We start from the raw sequence: 22,925 nt of genomic DNA on the forward strand, positions 1-22,925 counted from the left end.
TTAACTCATAAGGACTAAGGACAAGACGTGACGTCAATATAATACTTCTTATAATAAACAAGATACGACATTAATTAAATTACGCGTTACCATGCCCATACAACCATTTCCAGTCGCCGTTACGACGCGGTGTTGACACATCTTGTGTCGACACCGGCTGTTTCGGTCACAATTCCAGTCGCAGAGTCGTCGCCGTGTCGACACAGTTACCAGAAATGGGGAAGGGTCGACACATGACACAAAGTGACATAAAGTGTGGTCGCCGTGTGCACACATTGTTTCGGGTTTGCGACTACTTTATGCCAAAATCATTCGTTCATTCGTTCATTTTGTTCCTGTCAAATGGAAACTGTCAGATGGAAAAATACTTAAATAAAAATAAGTGACATTAATACGCCATCTCTAAAACGGATTACAAGACGTAATTATATATTGTTTGCATTTATATTACAATAGGACTTAAATTATTATGGGGAATTAAACTGCTCGAGTGATTTGATAAACTAAGTGTAATATAATCAACGCGCCACCACATTGTTTTAGTTTAGCCGGAAATGAAATTGTTTACTTCTCAGTGCCTGTGTTCATAACTATATTATTTGAAGCATTTTTAGTACTTCGATGCGTATACTATACTTAAATAACAGAAATAACGCTTTACATACTACGAAACTTGTTAATTATATGATGTATAAATATGGTTTAAGGCTGAGAAATATTGCAGTCACAAAGTAGTTGCAATGTTTCGACTTTGTGTCGACTCTGTGTTGACACATGACACGCGCTGTCAAAAGTAATAACAAAGTTACTGGTATGTTACTGGATTTGCAAAATGGCTCCTTGTGTTGATTTGTTTTCAGATATTCTCAAAGTGTAAAAATGCCGTGGTCAGAGATGGGCATTAATCGATTAACTGTTTATTCGACTAATTAATGGAATAAAAAAAGTTAATTCTCAAATTTTAATCGCGATTAGTTTAGTCGACCTAACATAGATTGAAATTGAATTAATCTGAATATTAATCGAATAAATTATCGATTAAATCTCGATTGAAAGTTGACAGGGGGCCATTTTTGTACGTAAAAATAATAGAAATGTCTTGCATGCAGATGGTAGCAAAACACTTTGTCATAAAAGTCGAGATGGGTGTCGATATATAGGTTTTAGGGAGTGCCGATTTCGAAAATAATGACCATTTTGGAATCCGAAATGGCGGCCATGCACTGTGTCATAAAAGTCGTCATGGATGTCGTTTTATAGGTTTTAGGGGGCCCCGATTTAGAAAATGATGACCATTTTGAAATCCAAAATGGCGGCCATGCACTATGTCATAAAAGTCGTCATGGGTGTCGTTTTATAGGTTTTGGGGGGCGCAGATTTAGAAAATGATAACCATTTTGGATTCCAAAATGGCGGCCATGCACTATGTCATAAAAGTCGTCATGGGTGTCGTTTTATAGGTTTTAGGGGGCGCAGATTTCGAAAATGATGACCATTTTGGATTCCAAGATGGCGGCCATGCACTATGTCATAAAAGTCGTCATGTATGTCGTTTTATAGGTTTTAGGGGGCCCCGCTTTCGAAAATGATGACCATTTTGGAATCCAAAATGGCGGCCATGCACTATGTCATAAAAGTCGTCATGGGTGTCGTTTTATAGGTTTTGGGGGGCGCAGATTTCGAAAATGATAACATTTTCAATTTAAAAATGGCGGCAATGCACTATGTCATAAAAGTCGTCATGGATATCGTTTTATAGGTTTTAGGGGGCGCAGATTTCGAAAATGATGACTATTTTGGATTCCAAGATGGCGGCCATGCACTATGTCATAAAAGTCGTCATGGATGTCGTTTTATAGGTTTTAGGGGGCGCAGATTTCAAAAACGATAACATTTTCAATTTCAAAATGGCGGCAATGCACTATGTCATAAAAGTCGTCATGGATATCGTTTTATAGGTTTTAGGGGGCGCAGATTTCGAAAATGATGACTATTTTGGATTCCACTTTTATGACAAAATGCGTAGCCGCCATCTTGGATTATAGAATGATCATCGTTTTCGAATTCTGCACTCCCTAAAACCTATAAATCGACATCCGTGACGACGCAAGTTATCTTTATTTTCAGATCTAACAAATTGCTACAGAATACAAAGGACAAAAAAGAAGCGAGGAGGTAATGAAACAAGCAAAAATACAGATGATTCCTCGACGCAATTGGGTGATTCTTAAATTGTGTCCAGATTTTTTTTGTCATAAAAGTTTTAGATTTTTTTTGTGTTTTGTATCTGTATTTTTTATGTAATTCGACATTAAGAGACCATATACATCTCTTAGTAATTGTAATAAGTTAGATTGAATTGTTAGTTTTATTTTATAAAATTGTTGATGTTATTATTTTTGCTTGTATGTATATTCGATGGTGACGTGTGTGTGTGCCCTTGTGGTCTATTTGCTGAATAAATGTTGATGTTTGATGTTTGATGTTTTATTTTTCACATATTACTCTCACAAGTTCCGTGACATTTCGACCTTGTAATTTTTTAAGTAAATGTTTTTGTTTATCTATGAGGATCTCACTAGAATAGTATAATCAAGGTATGTTTATATTTGATGAATGAAATAGTAACGCAAAAAAAATATATTTGTGTCTTATATTCCTGCCGAAGACTTTTATTTTACCTTTTCCTTCTACACAAGTTTGGCCAAGTAATAAGAATTTAGGGCTCTCAATTTTATTTTGACTTCTTCAACAGTAAAGCTACGAGGCCATGTTTGGTATCGTTTTCGTATAAATTCGCAGTACCAAATTTAGTTAAGGTATCACATTGACACCATTCCGAAGTAAAAACATATAAACTTATTAAAATACTTTCTTTTAAACTCCTCTTCACGCTTAAACTGCTGAACAGTTTTAATTTAAATTTGGTACACATATATTTTGAGTCCCGAGACAGGATATAATAAGTTATCTCAAAAATCATCCTTTAAAGGTGTGAAATGAGGTGTAGGGGGGATTCAGAATTGACTTCTTGAAGTTAATACTGTTTAAGTTTAGGTTTGAAGTCATGTTTTTTCATCATTTTTAACTAAATCAAAGATGTAGACCATCCCAAATTTCATATAAATCGGTTCAGCGGTTATTGATTTCCCGTACAAATTTCCACGCCACTTTTCACACCTTCAAAAGATGATTTTGGTTATAAGATCTATCCTATGTCCTGTTCCGGGACGCAAACTATTTCTATACCAAATTTCAACGAAATCGGTTCAGCGGTTAAGCGTCAAGAAGAGTTTCAAAAAAACCGGCCAAGTGCGAGTCGGACTCGCGTATTAAGGGTTCCGTACATTAAGTCCGACTCGCGCTTGACTGCACATTTCTAATAGGTTTTCCTGTCATCTATAGGTAAAGAACTATTTTGTGTATTCAGACGGACATACATACAGACGCACGAGTGATCCTATAAGGGTTCCGTTTTTTCCTTTTGAGGTACGGAACCCTAAAGATTTATTTTTATTTTGTGGAATGGTGTCAATGTGATATCTTAAATGGATTCAGCACCCCAGATTTATACGAAAACGATACCAAACACGGCCTAGCACCTTCACTGATATAGATATATCAAGATAAAATTGAGAGCCCTAAATAAACTTTCAAGAGCGGATATCTCAAAAACTATTCAACATATCGAAAAAATTGACTGAATAAACTTGTAACAAATTAAATTAACTTTCATTTTGTATAAGTGGCCATGTCGCTGAGATGCATAGTTTCCGAGATATAATCGAAAAACGGGAAAATGGGACCTTCAAAGCCCCCTCTCTCCCCCCCGCTCAAGGGCTACGACCGGGGACTTTTGATATGTTCACCTCCTAACTTGTCAAACCGAGTTACGGAGTCAATAATTGTGTTCCGAGCATTTCCCTCTACAACTTTTGGAGCATTCGTTGCCTGACCTAAGTAGCTTATTGAATTTCTTTAAAAACTTTTCTGTAAAAGGTTGACGGGTGTTGGGTGTTTATATGGTTTCGGTCGATTATTATCATTTGCATTGCCCATGATGACTTACTAGAATTACGAGCACACGAGACACTAATAGTAGTTTGACAAACCTTGGTTTTCAAGAGGTATTTTATATTGACATTTGCTGTCACAAATTTGCTGTCAGATTTAGTCGCAAACCGCACGCAAAGTGCACACAAATGTGTCGACACCTTGTTACGGAAAAGTGTAGACACGGCGACGACACTTTGTTTCGAAACAATTCTAGACACATTGTGTGGACTCTGTTACGACACATCTGACATTTAGTTACCACTTTGTGATTCTGCGACTGGAATGGTTATATGGGTGGTTACGTTACCCTTCGTCGAGTTTGGCAGTTTTGCAGTACCTAAGTACGTGGGAGTTAGAAGATGAAATTTCATACAGAAATAAGTACAGTAAATAGACAAACAATATAGGTTTACGCACCATATATTCGAAAATATGATTTGTTTACCTTTATTATTTTACAGGTAAACAAATTAATTTTCTTTGTTCCGTGCCATGGAACTCACGGGACCCGAGTCCGACTCGCACTTGGCCGGTTTTCTAGCAAAACAATAGCGCTTATTATATTGACCCTTTTTCAAGACACTTTCGAAATGGGGTCGTTGTAGGTACCTACCATGGAATTCCGATAGCCGAGCTGAGTTTTCCTTTTCACGAAATATAACAATAGGTTTAAAGTTTACCTTTTAATAGGACATTGGAACTCACGAGGGTAATATTTACCAAGCATCATCATCATTATTCTTAAGAGCCTAGCTCTTTTGTCGGTGGAGTAATCGCCATTCCGTTCTTCTCTCTGCCACTATTTTGAGCTCCTGATACGTCAATACGTTAATTTTCTTTTTGGCCTGATCCAAATACGCACGTCTCGTTCTTCCTCTGCCTCTCTGTTTTTCTATTCTGCCTTCAATTATAGTCTAACAATAAGTCTCTTCTCTTCTTCCTCGCGTTATCCCGGAATTTTTGCCACGGCTCATGGGAGCCTGGGGTCCGCTTGACAACTAATCCCATGATTTGACATAGGCACTAATTTTTACGAAAGCGATTGCCATCTGACCTTCCAACCCATAGGGGAAACTAGGCCTTATTGGGATTAGTCCGGTTTCCTCACGATGTTTTCCGTCACCGAAAAGCAACTGGTAAATGTAAAATGATATTTCGTACATAAATAAGTTCCGAAAAACGCATTGGTATACGAGAGACGGGGTTTGAACCCGCGACCTCCGGATTGAAAATCGCACGCTCTTACAGCTAGGCCACCAGCGCTCTTAGTCAAACAATAAGTATTAAAAAAAACTGTTAAGAGCCAACCTCCTAGATCCCTAAGTCTTTTATAAAGGACAAATTCCAAAATTAGAGGATATTGTAACGTCGTTCTAACCTCAAAACGAGAAGTAATATAAAATCATCGTTATTTCACCGCCGCCCTCGTTTAGTTGGTATTATGTTTGATCAGCACCCCATCCCCACCCTTATCGCTTTGTATGCAATACTCACAGATCACTTTCCACTGAGATGAAGCATGTAAGGACCTAAGGACTCGGACTGGACTCAAACGGCGCGTGATGTGGCGAGTAGCAAATCAAGGCTGGGCTATAACCGCGAAAATCGAAGTTCGCAAATTGCGGGCATTTTTCTCTGTCACTCTAATTACGCCTTCATTGGAGTAAAAGAGAAAGATCCCCGCAATTTGCGAATTTCGGTTTTCGCGGTAGCCCCTCTGTTCATAGTGTTCATTTGGTCAAGCGCACTGTATGAATGGCTTTGATTTGTCCGCGACCTAAGACTTGCGATCACCACACATTGGTGCTCCATGGTATGGTTCCCACCATGACCGATTATTTTGATTGCGTCCATAGTTACGACGTAGAGACGTACATATTTAACACCGCTGCATTAAAATAAATATTTTATTTGTCACGCTGTTATGTTGATAACTACGACAATCCTATTCAGGGATCGTGAGATTTCGGCTTGTTGAGGTCGTCCATAAAATATAAATTTTAGGTAAAGTATTTGGAAGAATATTCGATTCGGGTAGCAGATACTTTTGGCGCGTGGTTTCAACCTCTACTAGTATGCTCTCTATTATTGTTTTAGATTCCTGGAACTACATGTTGTTTTCTTTTCCATTCTTTAACATTGAATTCTAGAGCTAAACATAGATTAGGCATATTGTACTTAAGTAGTATACAATTCTGTCGGACACAAAGTGGTGCAGCTCGCGTGAAAAGACGTTTCGGTCTTCGTAAACATAGAGCGTTTACGAAAACCGAAACGTCTTTTCAAAGCGGTGTCTGGGAGTGGTAGTCTATAACAACAGTATTCAGGTACATTATACGTATACTTTGTATCGGAGGGGATTCGGTATTGCAGTATGTGCAGACTTTTTCACAATCGTCCGTTTAGGATTTTTGAACCATTTTTGCTATATTGCTAAGATATAACTGAACGATGGGACTAGGTCGATTTGTGTAAGATTATTCCATAATATTTATTTATTTACTAGTGAGCTGTAGACGTCGCGATAACCTTAAAACATGAAAAAAACAACGGGTTGCACTCCAGGAGTGCCGGCAGAAGTGAAAACTCAATGACATTGTAACAGTTTTTCGATCAGGTCACGTGTCCGTCTTACGTCTTACGAATCTTATGGTCACGTGACACCTGTCGCGAGTTTAATTTTTTTTCCCCATCACAAAAAGTGCACAGCGCCGCTAAAGAAGTTTTCACTTCAATAAAAATATCTACTTATTTTATTTTGTTGAGTCATTATCATAGCGAATTCACAACAGCCTTGGGATAGATCCTACTGGCGCGTAAGTACTTTATGGCCAATAAGTATCTCTAACATTAACTCTTTCTAACATTAACATTCTAAAATGACAGAAAAATTCTATCTCACTACCTACCGAACCTGATCACAAAATTTCATAAGAATCGGTTGAGAAATGCAAAAGAAAAATGACTTTTATTTTTGTCCTTTTAAAAGGAACTTGAGACTTAGGAGGATATAAATATATTGAAAATCATGCGTGTAAATCTAAAAATGTTTTAATCTGTAATCATTTTCTCGCGCCTAACCAAACTAATATATTTCCCAATTTATTTCAAGTAATATACGTGAAAAATAATACCCCACTCACTATAACAATCATAGCACTACCCTCTTTCTCAAACTGCAATAATCGAGTAAAACAGTAGGGTGTCCAAGCGGCACTTAACGTAAGACGGATGTTCCTGTATTCGAATATTACTGTATACTTAAAGAGTAATCGCCTACGTGACCAGTCAGTCTAAACTTTTTCTCAAAAATGGACGGCAAAGTCGACTTTGCCGTTTAAAAAATAGGTTGCGAAGCGCGTAGTTTATGGTCAGTCAAAAATTAAAAAGTTAAAAACATTGCAGTCTCGATTTTGGGACTGCAATGTTGCATACAAATTCCATTATTTGTCGAGTTCCAAACTTTTTAAAAATTGAAATGGCCATATCAAATGAAGGCACAGGCCCATTAAACAGCCAAACAGATGATTAGTACCGCGACTATTTAGCTGTCTCAAATAGGTTGGCGTATTTTCGGCAGAAAAATACACTTCTATTTTTTTATTAAAAAAAATAAAAAGGCGGCAAAGCTAAGTTTTTCAATTGTTTCTACTTTTTTCTGTGAAAATATATACGTAAGAAAGTTGCTTTTGTAAAATATTTCTATGATATTTATATTTCTTGCACCATTTTTGAGAAAAGCACTATATATGACTCGGCTGGAAGGCTACTTGCTGGCTTCGGATTCAATTAAACGGACTCCCAAGGTCGTCCGTTTAAAACGAATCCTCTGCCTGCAAGTAGCTACTTCCGAGCCTCGACAATAATGTACTATTACTACATACTTAATATAAATACTCACACACGCGTAAAAATATAATTTAACAGTTTTGAATGATTGACGGTTAGTTTCACTAGACTTATATCGACCGGGATATGGACAGTGGTTACCTTTTGTATTGTTTTCGAGCTCCTGATATTTGGACAATACCCCGGTCGATATAAGTCTAGTGAAATCTAAATTACACTAATGCCTAAGTATTAAAATGCAATGCAGATTGAAATGATCTGTCAGTATTAAAGTGTCGCTTCTGGTTGAAAAAATGTCAGTTTTGATAGAGAAAATTAATAACCTGTCAGTCATTACAATCAGAGGCCCGTTGCTCAAAAGCTTGTAACTTGTAATACAAGCGGATGTCATTTTTTGACAGCTTTTGTTAGAAACGGACTTCCACGGCCCCATATATTCATATATTTTCACGGGCCCCAGAATACGAATCCAGGCTCTTTAAGAATGCAAGCGCAAGAGAGATGAGAATGGCCATGAATGGCATATGAAATAGGTGCGTTACAAGATCTACTTACTTAACATACTTTCACTTGAGGCTAACGTCACAGAGTACATAAATCACTAACCATGTTGTCCCTGTCTTTCGCATGGCACATTCTCTTATCACGTATTCGCTCACTTACACTACACAATGATAAGAGGGTCTACCGCAAACCACGTTCGACGTGTTGCCTCTCTGTCGCACTTGTAAATTCGTACGTAAGTGTGACAGGGAGCCAACACGTCGAACGTGTTTCGCAGTAGGCCTTCAGCAGTCACAAACCGATAGTGATATTAGTGATACTAGACAATCTTGTGCAAATCGACCTAGTCCCCCAGTGGGTATCTATACGACGATATATATAATTATAGAATATGTAGGATATATAAATACTTACATAGAAAACATCCATAACTCAGGAACAAATATCTGTGATGTGATAAACACTTATAATGCCCTTACCAGGATTCAAACCCGGGACCTCCTGCTTCGTAGCCAGTTACTACCAACTAGGCTAGGAGGCCGTTAACTTTGGCGTTCGCTCGCTAAGCAATGTCAGTAGCTACTAGCGACGCTGGGGTGCATACGATTTGCGAAAACGGGGGACAACGGAAGAGGATTGATAAAGGATTTTAAGCTAAGAGGCGGGTTTGGGAGCTTTAAGTAGGATATGGGATGAGTGAATGAAATATTAATGAGTCTTTTAAGTGTATTTTATTTTTTGTCTTTGTGGAAATTCTTCATTCATTTTGAGGGATTTATATCTCAGCTGTCATATTAAATAGATTGTAGTTTAATATCTGGGTGGGCCATTGTATCTAAAGTTTTTTTTATTTGTGTTTTTTTATATTATTTCTACTCATAATTGCAATATCACAGTACTAGGAGAAAAAGGTCACAATACAAAATTTCCATACATGTTTCATTCCTTCCATTCCGTTACCATCATTGTACAAAGGTTATGAAAAATGGACAATGATAACGCAATGAAATTGAATATCTTGGAACATTTTTTAACATTTACAAATAAAAAAAGTGTAGGTAGTATACAACTTTGAACAAACTGGCTACTAACATAGCTATATGTAAGAAATCTCTAAAAATCGAATGCATCCACTGGCCTGCGGTTTTGTTAACTCTGAAAGTAAAATAAAAAGCTCTCATTTCAAAATGGCCGCCATAAACTTTACTACTAACCCTTCACTGCTCCATCGTAAAACAGCAATGCCTTTTTATAACCCGCAGGCGTATTCGGATTTGTAAAATTTTACCAACATGTTTTTGACTTAATCCTCTAAGCGCCACTTGCATCATCTCACTAACCCATGGTTAACCGGTTAAACCGTTAACCCAGTGTCAAATTGTACTGGTAACCATAGTAACTCCAGGTTTAATTGGTTAACCCCGGGTTAGTGGGATGGTGCAAGTGGCCCTAAGTGGTGCTCACTGGTTTGTAATTAATATTCAAATTGGTACCGGCTATTTTATATTGTTGTTTACTTGTTAGTTTATGTGTTCTTATACATAGTTGAATTTATAAATGTAAGTGGAGCTATTCGAAGAAAAAATGTTTCAAATTGCAAGGCCCTACCTATAAATAAGGTAAACGTACTAGCGCTCGATATGCTAATGCCTAATAGGTGACACCTTGCTGTCACCTCTATTGACAATGACTTAAGTTTCAAGATGACATGTACTGGGACCAAATCGTTTACCTTAACAGTTTAAGTAGTTAAATTGTGCGTTTTCAGTAACTGATTTTTTATGAATCTTCAGTGTAATCTATTCATTGTTTATCTTAGCTCTTCCTACTCCAGTTTTCCTGAATAGCTCCGGCAAAAGAATAAAACCACTACGTTTATCTTCGGTAAAATAGACGCTTCTTCACTCTAAAAGGACGATTCAAATTCTCACCTGAAAGTGTGACTCGTCATCGTCAACACTCGAAAGTGCGCGAGTGAAATAAGACTCGGTAACCCTTTGTGGCCCCCGGAATGTGGAGGGTCGATGGAGACGTTGAGAAAGAGGTGCATTGATTTTGCGTCTTTATAGGGTAATGTTTGAAGTTAGGGTTGGGTTCATATATCACTGTTTACGTAAAAAAAAGTCATTTTAACATTTTTTTTATGGATAGGTACTTTTTTTTGCCTTACGTAGGCTTAGTTGCTACAAACTGGCTCACAAAGTCATTCGTAGTTTGACTACTTTGTAAGAATTAATATAATTCACAAAACCAAAATGTACGAATGGCAGACTTTTATGCGAAATGACATTATTTACCAATCGCCCTAGGAATTAGACCTATCGAGGGACATTCAAGTTGTTAACAGATCTATAGTTTACTTAAAATTTCTACAAGAACTATGCTATGTGTAATTAACGTAATTGTATACACAATACACAGCTATTTCTTGCGTTTTTATAATATTGCCACATTAAGTGACGAACCTTTTCGATAAATGATATATCTTTGCCTAAATAGCGTTCGTAGGCCGTAATTTAGTAAATTGCCGCCCCCTAGACAAACGGGCATCGGAACGAGACAAAACTGCGTTAAATGTACGTGAGGGGCCGGGCCCGGGCTGCGGGGCCCGAAATGTACAAGCAGATATATCATACTCGTTAGCGAAATGAACAATATTACAAATTTGATGCCATGAATTTATCCAAAAGGTAAAAAAAGCAAAAAAATAATAAATGTAACTTTTATATTTGTACCTTTTAAACATTAAATAATATGAAAATCTACTACTTATGTAATTTTTGAAAGTGAGACTATCCGGAATTTTGAAAAAATATGGTTATCTTAATGTGTTTATCTTAAACCCGAAAAAACTATCCAAACAAATAGCAATATATTTTTGGCCATAGCAATCCAGCGCGGGAACGCTGTGCCTGCGTGATGGGCACCCTACCAAGAGTGCAAAATTTTGATAGGTATTTTTAATTTTTTAGCTTTAGTTATCTGAATTGTACCTAGTTAATTTTAGTTTTATATTCAATTTATAACACTTATTATATAATAAATACGTTTCCCCCATCCACACAAAAAAATGTACTAATACTTTTTTTACAATATTTCGAAACCTTCCTCTTCAAGCCTCCAAGAAAAGAGCGTACTCCCATCTTAATTGCCGGCAACGCACTTACAACCCTTCTGGTATTGCAGATGTCCATAGGCTATGGTAATGCCTTACCCTCAGGCGATTTATCTGCTCGTTTGCCTCGTATCACTACACCTTATAAAACAAAGTCCCCCACCGCGTCTGTCTGTCTGTGTGTATGTATGTTCGCGATACACTTCAAAACTACTGAACGTATTTTCATGCGGTTTTTACCTATCGTAAGAGTGATTCTTGAGGAAAGTTTATCGCCACTTGCACCATCCCAGTAACTCGGGGTTAACCGGTTAAAGGATGACTCACGTTAGACCGGCCAGTGTCCGGGCCGGAGCTTCCGGCGCTTACTTTTCTATGACATGACAGGCGATCACGTGATGCTTTCCATAGAAAACGATGCGCCGGAAGCTCCGGCCCAGACACGGCCCGGTCTAACGTGTCATCCTTTAACCGTTAACCCAGTGTCAAATTGTACTGGTAACCATGGTAACTCCAGATTTAACCGGTTAACCCTCGGTTAGTGATTGGTGCAAGTGGCCCTAAGCATTGACGTATATATTTCAGGACTGGCCTTACGGGCAATAAGAATGGGGCCAGTACAGCGGTGTGACACCGCTACAACGCGATTGGTTGATGAGTTCGCATCACGCACGCGATTGGTTGATGAGTTCGCATCACGCGCGCGATTGGTCGCAACTAGTTGCGTTAGGCTGCACGGCTCATTGGCTCGAATTCGTGAGTCACACCGCTGAACTAGTACCATTTTTAGTGCCCGTAAGGCCAGTCCATAGATATAATACGGCAATGCCCTTAAGGGCATAATTTGTTAACCCGTGCGAAGCCGGGGCGGGTCGCTAGTATTATAAAAATCCTGCACCCATTATTTTGCGAGCACGTTATTGCGACATCCTTTAACGCGCCGTAATATCGTAAGCGGTATGCTTAGAGCATTTAGTAACTGGAGACGCCTTGGTCACAGAATAAGTAATAGTATTATCATACAGAACGGCCACGCACCTTCACGCGGCACCGCCCCGCCCCGACTCGCATTACCTCGCCCCGCGACTGGCCGCGACATGAATCTGGCGGACTTCTGGCGTCCTCTCAGTAAAGCGACTTACCCACACATACACAATGACGCGTGTACAGACGTGCCGCGCACACATATAAACGCAAATGATTTTTGATGTATGGCGTGTCCGCCCTGTGCTTTGGTTGTCATTTTCTGTATAAAACAGTCTGCTGATTTTTGCGGGGTAGGGGACGTCAATGTATTGCGATTTCTACATGATTTGTACGTAACGTACAAATAACCATGTCAGTCCATACAAAAGTTTGCACAATTGTGCAAGTTTTTCAGCAGAGGGGTAAGCTCTTAAAGGCGACTCCAGTTATTAAATGCTCTAAGGTGGTAGGGGATGTTTGATTGACAGACCCACCCTTGAGACAGGGGTGCAGGCTTATAGGTTTTTAAAGGTTGTACAAGGTTATAAATACCTTTAAACGAGCAATTCTTGTATATATATTTATTTATATATATATTTCGGGGATCTCGGAAATGGCTCTAACGATTTCGATGAAATGTGCTATATGGGGGTTTTCGGCGGCGAAAAATCGATCTAGCTAGGTCTTATCTCTGGGAAAACGCGCATTTTTGAATTTTTATATGTTTTCCGAGCAAAGCTCGGTCTCCCAGATAATATATAGTATGTATATACCAATGTGGGAAAACGTATAATTGCCAAAATCGTTTTAACAGAAATCTGTTGAAAATTGTGGTTCTGTAAGGGCCACTCTTGCACCATCCCACTAACCCGGGGTTAACCTTTTAAAGTGTCAAATTGTATGGGTAACCATGCATGGTAACTCCAGGTTTAACCGGTTAACCCGGGTTAGTGGGATGGTGCAAGTGGCCCTAACATGTTACCTCTAGTGTAAATTTCATTCGATATCGTGACGTGACATACCTACGCGTTTGCGTTAAGTGTCATTTTGTATGGGATTATGAGTTTCCAAAACGTTCCGCTTGGCGCGCTGTTCAAAATCCCATACAAAAATAGACAACCCTCGTCACGCTATCGAATCTGGGGGCACGGTAGTGGCCAGCCAAGGCAAGTAAAATTAAAAATGCGCTCCGGCGCGGCCCGACTCCAGCCGGACGGTGGGAATCGTACATTTACATTACCACAGAATAAATAATAGTACTATTAGGTACAGAAGACTCACTCTCTAACAAATCGCGTCTGTTACGATCAGGACAGATATGGCCGCTAGGTGGCGACAGCGCCACGCGCGGCTTATGGCTAGCCACCAAAACTGGTGTGGAACGGAGGTATATTTGTAGCTACCTGTTGCAAAGCGACGAAATCGCGGAGTGAGCCACGCCTGACATTACTTCCTTTTCTGACGCAAAATGAGTACCATTGTAGAAGAAAATATAATATCATAGAAATATTATTTGTTTCCTAATCTCATTTGCTCGCAGTTTGTCGAGGGGGGTTGCTAAGGCCGCAACTTTTGTAATAAAGTCCGTGTAGCTTTCTGATACCACTTGTTCGCATTTCTATGTTCGTAATACTTTTGCTTTTTAGGGTTCCGTACCCAAAGGGAAACGGGACCCTATTATTAAGACTCCGCTGTCCGTCTGTCCGTCCGTCCGTCCGTTCGCCTTTGTTTTTTCGCGTTTTCAGGGTTTGACAATTTGAGGCAAACTTTAGGTTTATAGTTATACCACCAAATTTTATGATTGTATAAAATGGTAGAATAAACGTTTATTCGACCTTGCTACACGACTATAAGTTTCACCGACTACCTATTTAGTTGTATAAAATGGTAGAATAAACTTTTATTCGACCTTGCTACACGACAATAAGTTTATCCGACTGTTTAGTTGCATAAAATGCACCAATACTCAATGTACGGTCAAAATGGCGACTGTTATGCTACTTTTATAATACTTCGAGTCGTATAGCTACTTTGATATACGACCAAATTGTTTGTGGGGTGGTCCCATAGTAAAACTTGCTTAGTATAATCCCAAAACCTCCCTGGCAACAGTTCCAAATTTAAAAACAAACCAACTGCTTCTGGGTCGGAGGAAAGCACCCCAACAAGATAACTGTATATCCGTAATCGTCCCTCTTTTATGCATATTATGAAGTCGTCAGTCAAAACACCCCCGCTTAGGATATTAGATAAATAACGAGCTGTTAAGAGATGGGGAGGTTCCGAGGGATTTCAGCTGATTGTCGTCCTTATCTCTTAGCTGTAAGGCTTAGAATAGATCAGGAAGTTGTGTAACAGGGGCCTACCGCGAACCCCGGAGTTTCCAAATCGCGGGCATCGTTCTTTGTCACTCTAATTACAACTTGATTGGTGTAAGAGAGAAAGCGATTATGCAAACTTCGGGTGTTCGCGGTAGTCCTCTGGTAACGTAACGCATACGATTGACTATTGGTATACCTTATGTGGTTGCAATAAGAGTGATAGAAGGTTAGTGAAATGTGTCAATGATGAACGTTGTTCTGTAGAGAATAACTGTTTCTACATTCTACATGATTGTCCCTTGGGATTTGGGATGGTTATGATTTGAGGTATGGGGACGATTTGTAAAGTTGTTATTGTTTTCTGCCGGCGTATTATGGATGGCTTTATCCACGTGATAAAATAACTGTCACACCGCGGGATAGACAGTGACATAATATATCGTTTTATCACGCTGTCACGTACACAAGAACGACCATCATATCCGTGCTGATTTTGCAGTAAAATAGTTTTTTAACCCCCGAAGCAAAAAGAGGGTTGTTATATGTTTGACGTCAATGTCTGTCTGTCTGTCAGTCTGTGGCATCTTAGCTCTCCAACGGATGGCCCGATTTCGATGCGTTTTATTTACGTGAAAGCGAGTTTTCTTACCTTAGGTTTCATAGGAATTGATCCAGCAGTTTGAAGAGTATGAGCTCTTTTCAAAATGACTTGAGGCATTTTTGGCATAAAATGGATTTTAGTTGACATACAGCGTAGGGGTTTTTTTTTAATTAAAAAAATTTGGTTTGAAGATAGTTTGAGACCCAGAGTCCTTCTTTAGGATTTTTATCAATCATCATCATCATCATCATTCCACGTAGACGAAGTTGCGGGCATAAGCTGCACTATAGCCGGCCAAACCAATTTTATCAGTAGAAAAAGCCGCGATATTCAATTTCTTCTCTATATTTTTTTCATTTGCCGCTCTTTTCGACTGACAGAAATGGCTTGACAGAGTATAGTTAATAATATCCAATATTTAAAAAGGCAACAGAAATACTTACAGTAGGTTAATACGAACGTATCGGTCATATGAGTGCAAACAAAGCTACGACTCGCTTCGTTTCTGATTCAATATTACTTTCCAACGCTTCATAACAGTTCCTTGTAAATGTTGAATTTCCTAGTGTACAAGCATCAAATTGATAGTGACGGCCAAAGTGGCCAAATATATTGGAACTTCATAAGGGACTTTGCAGCGCTTTGTATTTAGGTACGTCTTTTAAGAAAATAAGATTTTTTTGCAATAACTCAAAAACGACTGAATCGATGTTTTCATTGAAAGTATTTATTAAGCTTTTGTTTCACGATTTTTTTCATATTTTTTGGACTCATGGTTCATATTTCATTCAGTTTTTATTTTACCGTTATTATCGTTATTTTACAAGGTAATTTTATTATATAAGGGTTTCTAGGTGACTACGAAACCCTACAAACCGGATGACTGGATAGTAAAATGGCCAATCTTTAGTGGGATCAATGTCAGGGATAGAGTCTTTTCGCACAATCTATATAAAAATGAAGAATCTTATGCTTTCAAATTCGGTTAATATCATAAAGCAATATTCAATTAAATCTAATACCACGTATATTAAATACTGATCTGTAGTTCTGTTTTCAACTGAGTTTCAAACTACGGAACTATTCCAAAGTTCCATTAATCTCATTGACAGCCGAAGAGAATTGATTGAATTTACGTCAAGGAATTGAACGCTACGGTATAGAATGTTTTAAATTCAGTTTAGTTGAAGGCAATTTTAGAGGTGATTTAGATTCCAAAGTGTAATAAAACTGTTACTTAAATAGGTATGCCCTTAGACGAGGATCAGAGTCAGAGCTGATGAAGAGGCACCAAGAAAAATACGGTCGTTCAACGTAGGATTTATTTTGAAAGCGATTATAATATATGCGTGTGTACCCACAATCAGTCGGCGTCTGATTACTAATCTACCTATGTATACAATATGTCACGCATTGGGCTAGCGTGGGGACTATTATAGCTAACAGAGCCAAAGCCCTCTCGCGCATGAGAGGCCTGTGCCCAGCAGTGGGACCTATATAGGCTGAATTATTATGCTCTTTATTTATTTTTCATCTCAAGTTAGGTTATTTATAATATGAATATAAAAGTAAAATATAAAAACACTTACAAAACGATAAAAAATACATATAAACACATTATAAAAAAACCTAACCTAGGGTGCCGCCAGCAGCGGGGCAAGGCCCAAGCTACCGGTGGTCAGGGCCGCAGAGAGAGGAACCGGCGGACTATCCGCGCCGTGTCCAAGATCACCGCCTTCTGCATCTGACCCTTGATCCAACCACCTAGCGAGAGTCTCTCAAGATGTTGGTCGAGACTCTTCGCTATTAGACCGTTCACTGAAACGACTATCGGGACAATGATCGTCAAATCAACATCCCACATGGCGGTTATCTCGTGAGCCAAGTCTAGGTACTTACTGGACTTGTCCTTCTCGGCCTTCACGAGATTCTCATCATGGGGGATGGTGATGTCAACGAGCACAGCCCGACGTTGCGATCGATCTATTATCACTATGTCAGGCTTATTGGCTACAATAGTCCTGTCAGTGATGATAGATCGATCCCAATAGAGCGTGGCACGACCATTCTCGAGAACAGGCGCAGGTAAGTACTTGTAGTACGGTACTTCGCGGTCCACAAGGCCATATATAATTATTATTATTATTATTTTTTAATCAGGTGAAATTTACGCCGTCATTTAGGTACCTATTTGGCGTAGTCGGTAGGATAAAACTCCAATCCTTTTTGCAAATGATCGCTAAAATTGGACACATTTTATTATAAATACTCTACTCGTATTCGCCCGGAATCAAAACCTGCCAAGACTTGTAATTTTGATTTGTCAAAATAAAAATTCAAGTTTATATGAACTGAAGACCTTTTTTAGGCCTCTGGGCGGTTAGAGAATGACGCAATCATTTTGGCTCGTAAACATTGCGATAGAAAAGTGAGTGATTTCAAGAATGATTTAACAAAGTCCTTTAATTTCAGCACCGGCATCGACGCGGCGAGCGGAGCCATACTACGGTCGGCCCATCGGCCGGCTAAACCAGTACGCACACGGCATTCGTGGCCAAGTGTACGCAGTCGACGAGAACACGGTTAGTTCAACCATCATAATTCTAGCGCCGGCATCAACGTGAGTGGAGCCATACTACGGTCGGCCCATCGGCCGGCTGAACCAGTATGCACACAGCATTCGTGACCAAGTGTACGCAGTCGACGAGAGCACGGTTAGTTCAACCACCATAATTCTAGCGCCGGCCTCAAAGTTTGTGGAGCCATACTACGGTCGGACCATCGGCCGGCTAAACCAGTACGCGCACGGCATTCGTCGGCAAGTGTACGCAGTCGACGAGAGCACGGTTAGTTCAACCACCATCATTCTAGCGCCGGCCTAAGCGGAGCCATACGATCCTACGGCCCCATCGACCTCAACCAGTATACACACACGACATCCGCGCCTCCGCGGGCCGACGAGAGGCCGGCTAGTTCAAGGCTTCTGGATTTAAATATATGGAAAATTATGCCAGATCGATCTGACAGACATATTTTTTCGTAAGTACTTACTTACCTAGCTTATGTAGAACTTTCAATTAATTAGTTGGAAATGTACGTTATAAATAGGAGTTATTTTTCATCAACCTTCCAGCGTGAGATTCACACCCCGCAGCTGCGCAATGACCCCGAAATCCAATAGGTATCTGTATTCAAAAAAGACAGGGGATTCCATTGATTCATTCAGGGAAAAATTAATATTGCACATGAAATATATTGTTCGTCGCTTAAATTATACATTTTAAGTTTTTTTTATTGTAGATAAATGGGTAGGTAAATGCTAATAAAAAAGTCCTATTTTTAACTACCTAATTTAATTTATCAGGTATTCGTGCGCGGCTTTGCATACGACGGTACCGGTCCTGACGCATACTTCTGGGTCGGTGACACGCCGCAACCCTCACCGGAGGGTGTGCCTATACCCTATCCTGAAGATTATACGACTAGGTAAGTCGACAACTGTAGTGCTCACTCGCTAGCGAGTTGAGCACAACTCTAGTGCGTACACCTACACTTTATCCTGAAGATTAGGTACACAACCAAGCAAGTTGACAACTCTAGTGCGTATACCCTATTCAAGAGAACTAATACCACGTTGGTCGAACACATCTATAGAGCCTGAACTATAATGTGTTACGTACGACGGACCTGTCCTGATGCATACTTCTGGGTCGGTGACACACCGCAGCCCTCACCGGAAGGTGTGCCTATACCCTATCCCGAAGATTATACTACTGGGTAAGTTGACAACTGTAGTACCCGCACCTTAGTGCAGCCATTCTCTAAGTGTGTTCCGCGGAACCCTAGGGTTCCGCGACACCCCTGCAGGGGTTCCGCAAGAATTTAGAACACTATGCTTTAGTCGCCTCTAAAAATTTTACTATGCAAAAAACACACTTCTAAAAACTATTGTTTTATTGTAGGGTTCCATCAAGTATTTCGCTTTCCAAAAGGGTTCCGACAAAAAAAAAGATTGAGAACCGCTGCCTTAGTGAGTTGAGCACAGCTCGTTTTTAACGGACTTCACAAACGGAGGTTATCAATTCGACCGTATTTTTGTTTTTATGTAGTTTTTAGAGGCGACTAAAGCATAGTGTTCTAAATTCTTGCGGAACCCCTGCAGGGGTTCCGCAAGAATTTAGAACACTATGCTTTAGTCGCCTCTAAAAATTTTACTATGCAAAAAACACACTTCTAAAAACTATTGTTTTATTGTAGGGTTCCATCAAGTATTTCGCTTTCCAAAAGGGTTCCGACAAAAAAAAAGATTGAGAACCGCTGCCTTAGTGAGTTGAGCACAGCTCGTTTTTAACCGACTTCACAAACGGAGGTTATCAATTCGACCGTATTTTTGTTTTTGTTTTTTATATGTATGTTACCTCAGAGCTCCGTCATTTTTACTTAGTCAATGTAGCGATCAGCCTAGTTTCAACCCTCATTCACAATAAGGTAAATGAACTATACGCTAGCATTAGGTATTATACTTATTTGGTGGTAATCGCAGCTGCCCTAAAAAGTACTAATCGTAGTGAACTATTCAATAAATCAAAGTTACAGTCACCTCGTTCCGCGTTCGGTAACATTAAAAAAATCGATACCATCGCATGTTCAAAGAATAACCGGAACGCTCTACCCGCATTTCGATTAGTTTGTCAAACTCGTATCTGGGCATTTCTAGTTAAAGTTAACTTGAATTTTAGATCTTGGAATTTTTATATTATTTCCACTCAGAATCACGAGCTCTTTCGATCCTAATACAAGAAAAAAAGTGTCCCTAAAATTTCATACAAATTTTTGCTGTCCGTTTTGTTACGGTCATAGAAGGTTGTATTGAAAATCGTAACCAAAAGGACCAAAAATTTTGGGGACACGTTTTTTCTCAGTAAAAATGGAAAAAGCTCGTGATTCTGAGTAGAAGCTGGAGTAGAAATAATATAAAAATTCCCAATTCTAACACATAAAATTTTGGTACAACTTTAAAAAATAGAAATGCGCATCTAACGCTAAAATGAAATGTTTCTGATGGAAATGATTCTCTTGCTAAGGCCGCTGAAGCAGAGACGTTCGCTTTCGCTCGGTCAATTAAAAATGTATAAGGTCAAGGTGGCAAATTCCGTCATAGGGGCTATTCCGTCCACGAACGTATATTTCTTTGATTTTCAATCGTAGGAAAAAAACATTTGCTTTTGATTGCTGAAACTAAAAGCAATCGCTGCTTTGTCCACGAAATTATCAATGTTGTTCGTTGATCAAGAAAAACTCTAGTGGACGGAATAGACCCTATGACGGAATTATCCACATTGACCTTACCTATACTTTGTACCTATAAAAGTAAACAAATAATTTGTACATTTTCGGGTAGTTATAATATTTATTGATTGACAAACCAAATACAAAACCACCTGGAACTGTCACTGAACGACCACTTTAGCCTACATTATTTGATCATGTCATTGTAATGTTTTCATCTATATTCAACAGCTGTCTAAAGAAGCCATTTGAGGGTAGATTTCGTTTACTCTTTTCTAAATACCCAAAGATACAGACTATAGTAAAAATGTTTAAAATGTTAAATGACTAAATAACTTTTCTATCTATAATAAGAGAATTTTTCATCACTAAACATCGCAATAAAAACTCAAATTCCAACCCCCTATCCCCCATCTCATCATGTTTATCTAATTACTCGACGGACTCATTTGCGAATATAATGGGGGAGGACAATTAACTTAATTGTTTATTTTTGCATTTCATTTTTTTGGCTAATTATTCTGCTAATTATTTTGCGAAATGGACCTCTATTTAACTCAATTATAGCGATTAGAATTATTTAGTGCTTCCGCGACCGGATTGAAATTCAGTAGTTGTTTTGAATAGGTACTTATTTAAAAAAAACTAACTTTATGATTAGTCATAGAAACATTAATGATTTAAAAAGTTTTCGGTGATACTCAGCCAATGATCCTGCAGAATAATTAGGTATGTTATTTTGAGAATAGTATTAATTTGAGATACGTGTTTTAAAAATGTGAATACCTAAAACAAAATGTATGTATTATTTGCAATGATTGGTTGAACTTCGCTCATATAACTATTGTCAATCAAGCAACAATATTTTAATAGGTACGTACCTACCTACTCGTATAGGTATATCTTCATTTTATTGTTAATATTAATCCTTCCTTTACAGATGCATTTTATAGCTAACTAAATGTCAATTCTTTCCAGAGATCCGCCAATACTGACGGCTCACACAAACACAGACATACTGCTCCGGTTGCCGGGCGGCAAACGGCTGAAGGACATCAAGTGGTTGTCTGTCTGGTGTCGAAGGTTTACTGTAAGTATACGTGATGCTCATGTTAGTACCCACACCCACCGCGATACCTACTACATACAAACACAGACATACTCTGCGGTTGCCGGGCGGCAAACGGTTGAAAGACATCAACTGGCTGTCTGTGTGGTGTCGAATGTTTACTGTAAGTATACGTGATGCTCATGTTAGTACCCAGCGATACTGCATACAAATACAGGTATACTCCTGCGGTTGCTGGGCGGCAAACGGCTGAAAGACATCAACTGGCTGTCTGTGTGGTGTTGAAAGTTTACTGTAAGTAGGTACACGTGATGCTCATGTTAGTAGGCTTGTGCCTGCTCAGTGCTCGGTCACTACAGAGAGCGCTCCGCTCTCGGTCAATCGGTCAAACGAACTAGTTCGGTCTTTTAGTTCCTTTAGTTCAGTTCGGTTGTTGAGAGCCGGGAAATAAGGCGTCGATTTTTCATTGGTTTCTTTCCAATCTTTGGTAACTGAATACAATTCAACTTGTACGATACGATGTGTCGGTATTAAACATTAAAAGTATTAAAACACCTTAACATAATTAAAAAATATCGAATATGTCGAAATATATTTGATTTTCCTTCATATTTTACGGGCTTAGGAGTGTCACGTCGTTCTTTCATCTCGTTCACACCCGTGCCAGCGACATTGACAACCGTTTCGTTCCGTCCATTATACGTTTCACTCAGTCAACCGCTCTCGAATCCCACTGAACTAAAGGACCTAAAGACCGATTAAGAGCGTGCAAAAAGATTTAGTTCCTTTCGGTCCTTGATGGGATTTCATTCTTAATAGTTCTTAGTTCAGGACCGACTCAAGCCTACATGTTAGTACCCAACGATACCACACACAAACACAGACATATTATACTGCTCCGATTGCCGGGCGGCAAGCGGCTGAAGGACATCAAGTGGCTGTCTGTCTGCTGTCGAAGGTTTATTGTAAGTATCTAACGTACCTAATAATGCTCAGAAATCTCAGAATGTTGGTACTATGATCAGCATTCTTAACTCACCATATGTGGACCTTAATTACTTATTTGTAATAAGGATTACGAATTGTTAGTTAACAGTGTGTTTATAAAAACGATTGTCAGTATATTGAAACAAATAAATTTGATTCGGTTGTTGG

At 39.1% G+C, this 22,925-nt stretch overlaps 1 protein-coding gene across 1 annotated transcript in view; it reads left to right on the forward strand.

The window, feature by feature from the left end:
* Window positions 1-22,925, forward strand: part of LOC134801107 (protein Skeletor, isoforms B/C) — a 60,687-nt gene that overhangs the window by 24,319 nt on the left and 13,443 nt on the right. The window contains exons 3-5 of the mRNA XM_063773635.1: window positions 17,885-17,994; window positions 18,777-18,898; window positions 21,680-21,791. Coding sequence (XP_063629705.1) covers window positions 17,885-17,994; window positions 18,777-18,898; window positions 21,680-21,791 — 344 coding nt within the window. The remainder of the gene's footprint in view (window positions 1-17,884; window positions 17,995-18,776; window positions 18,899-21,679; window positions 21,792-22,925) is intronic.

The sequence above is a fragment of the Cydia splendana genome, chromosome 21 (assembly GCF_910591565.1).
Source record: "Cydia splendana chromosome 21, ilCydSple1.2, whole genome shotgun sequence".
Taxonomy (NCBI): domain Eukaryota; kingdom Metazoa; phylum Arthropoda; class Insecta; order Lepidoptera; family Tortricidae; genus Cydia; species Cydia splendana.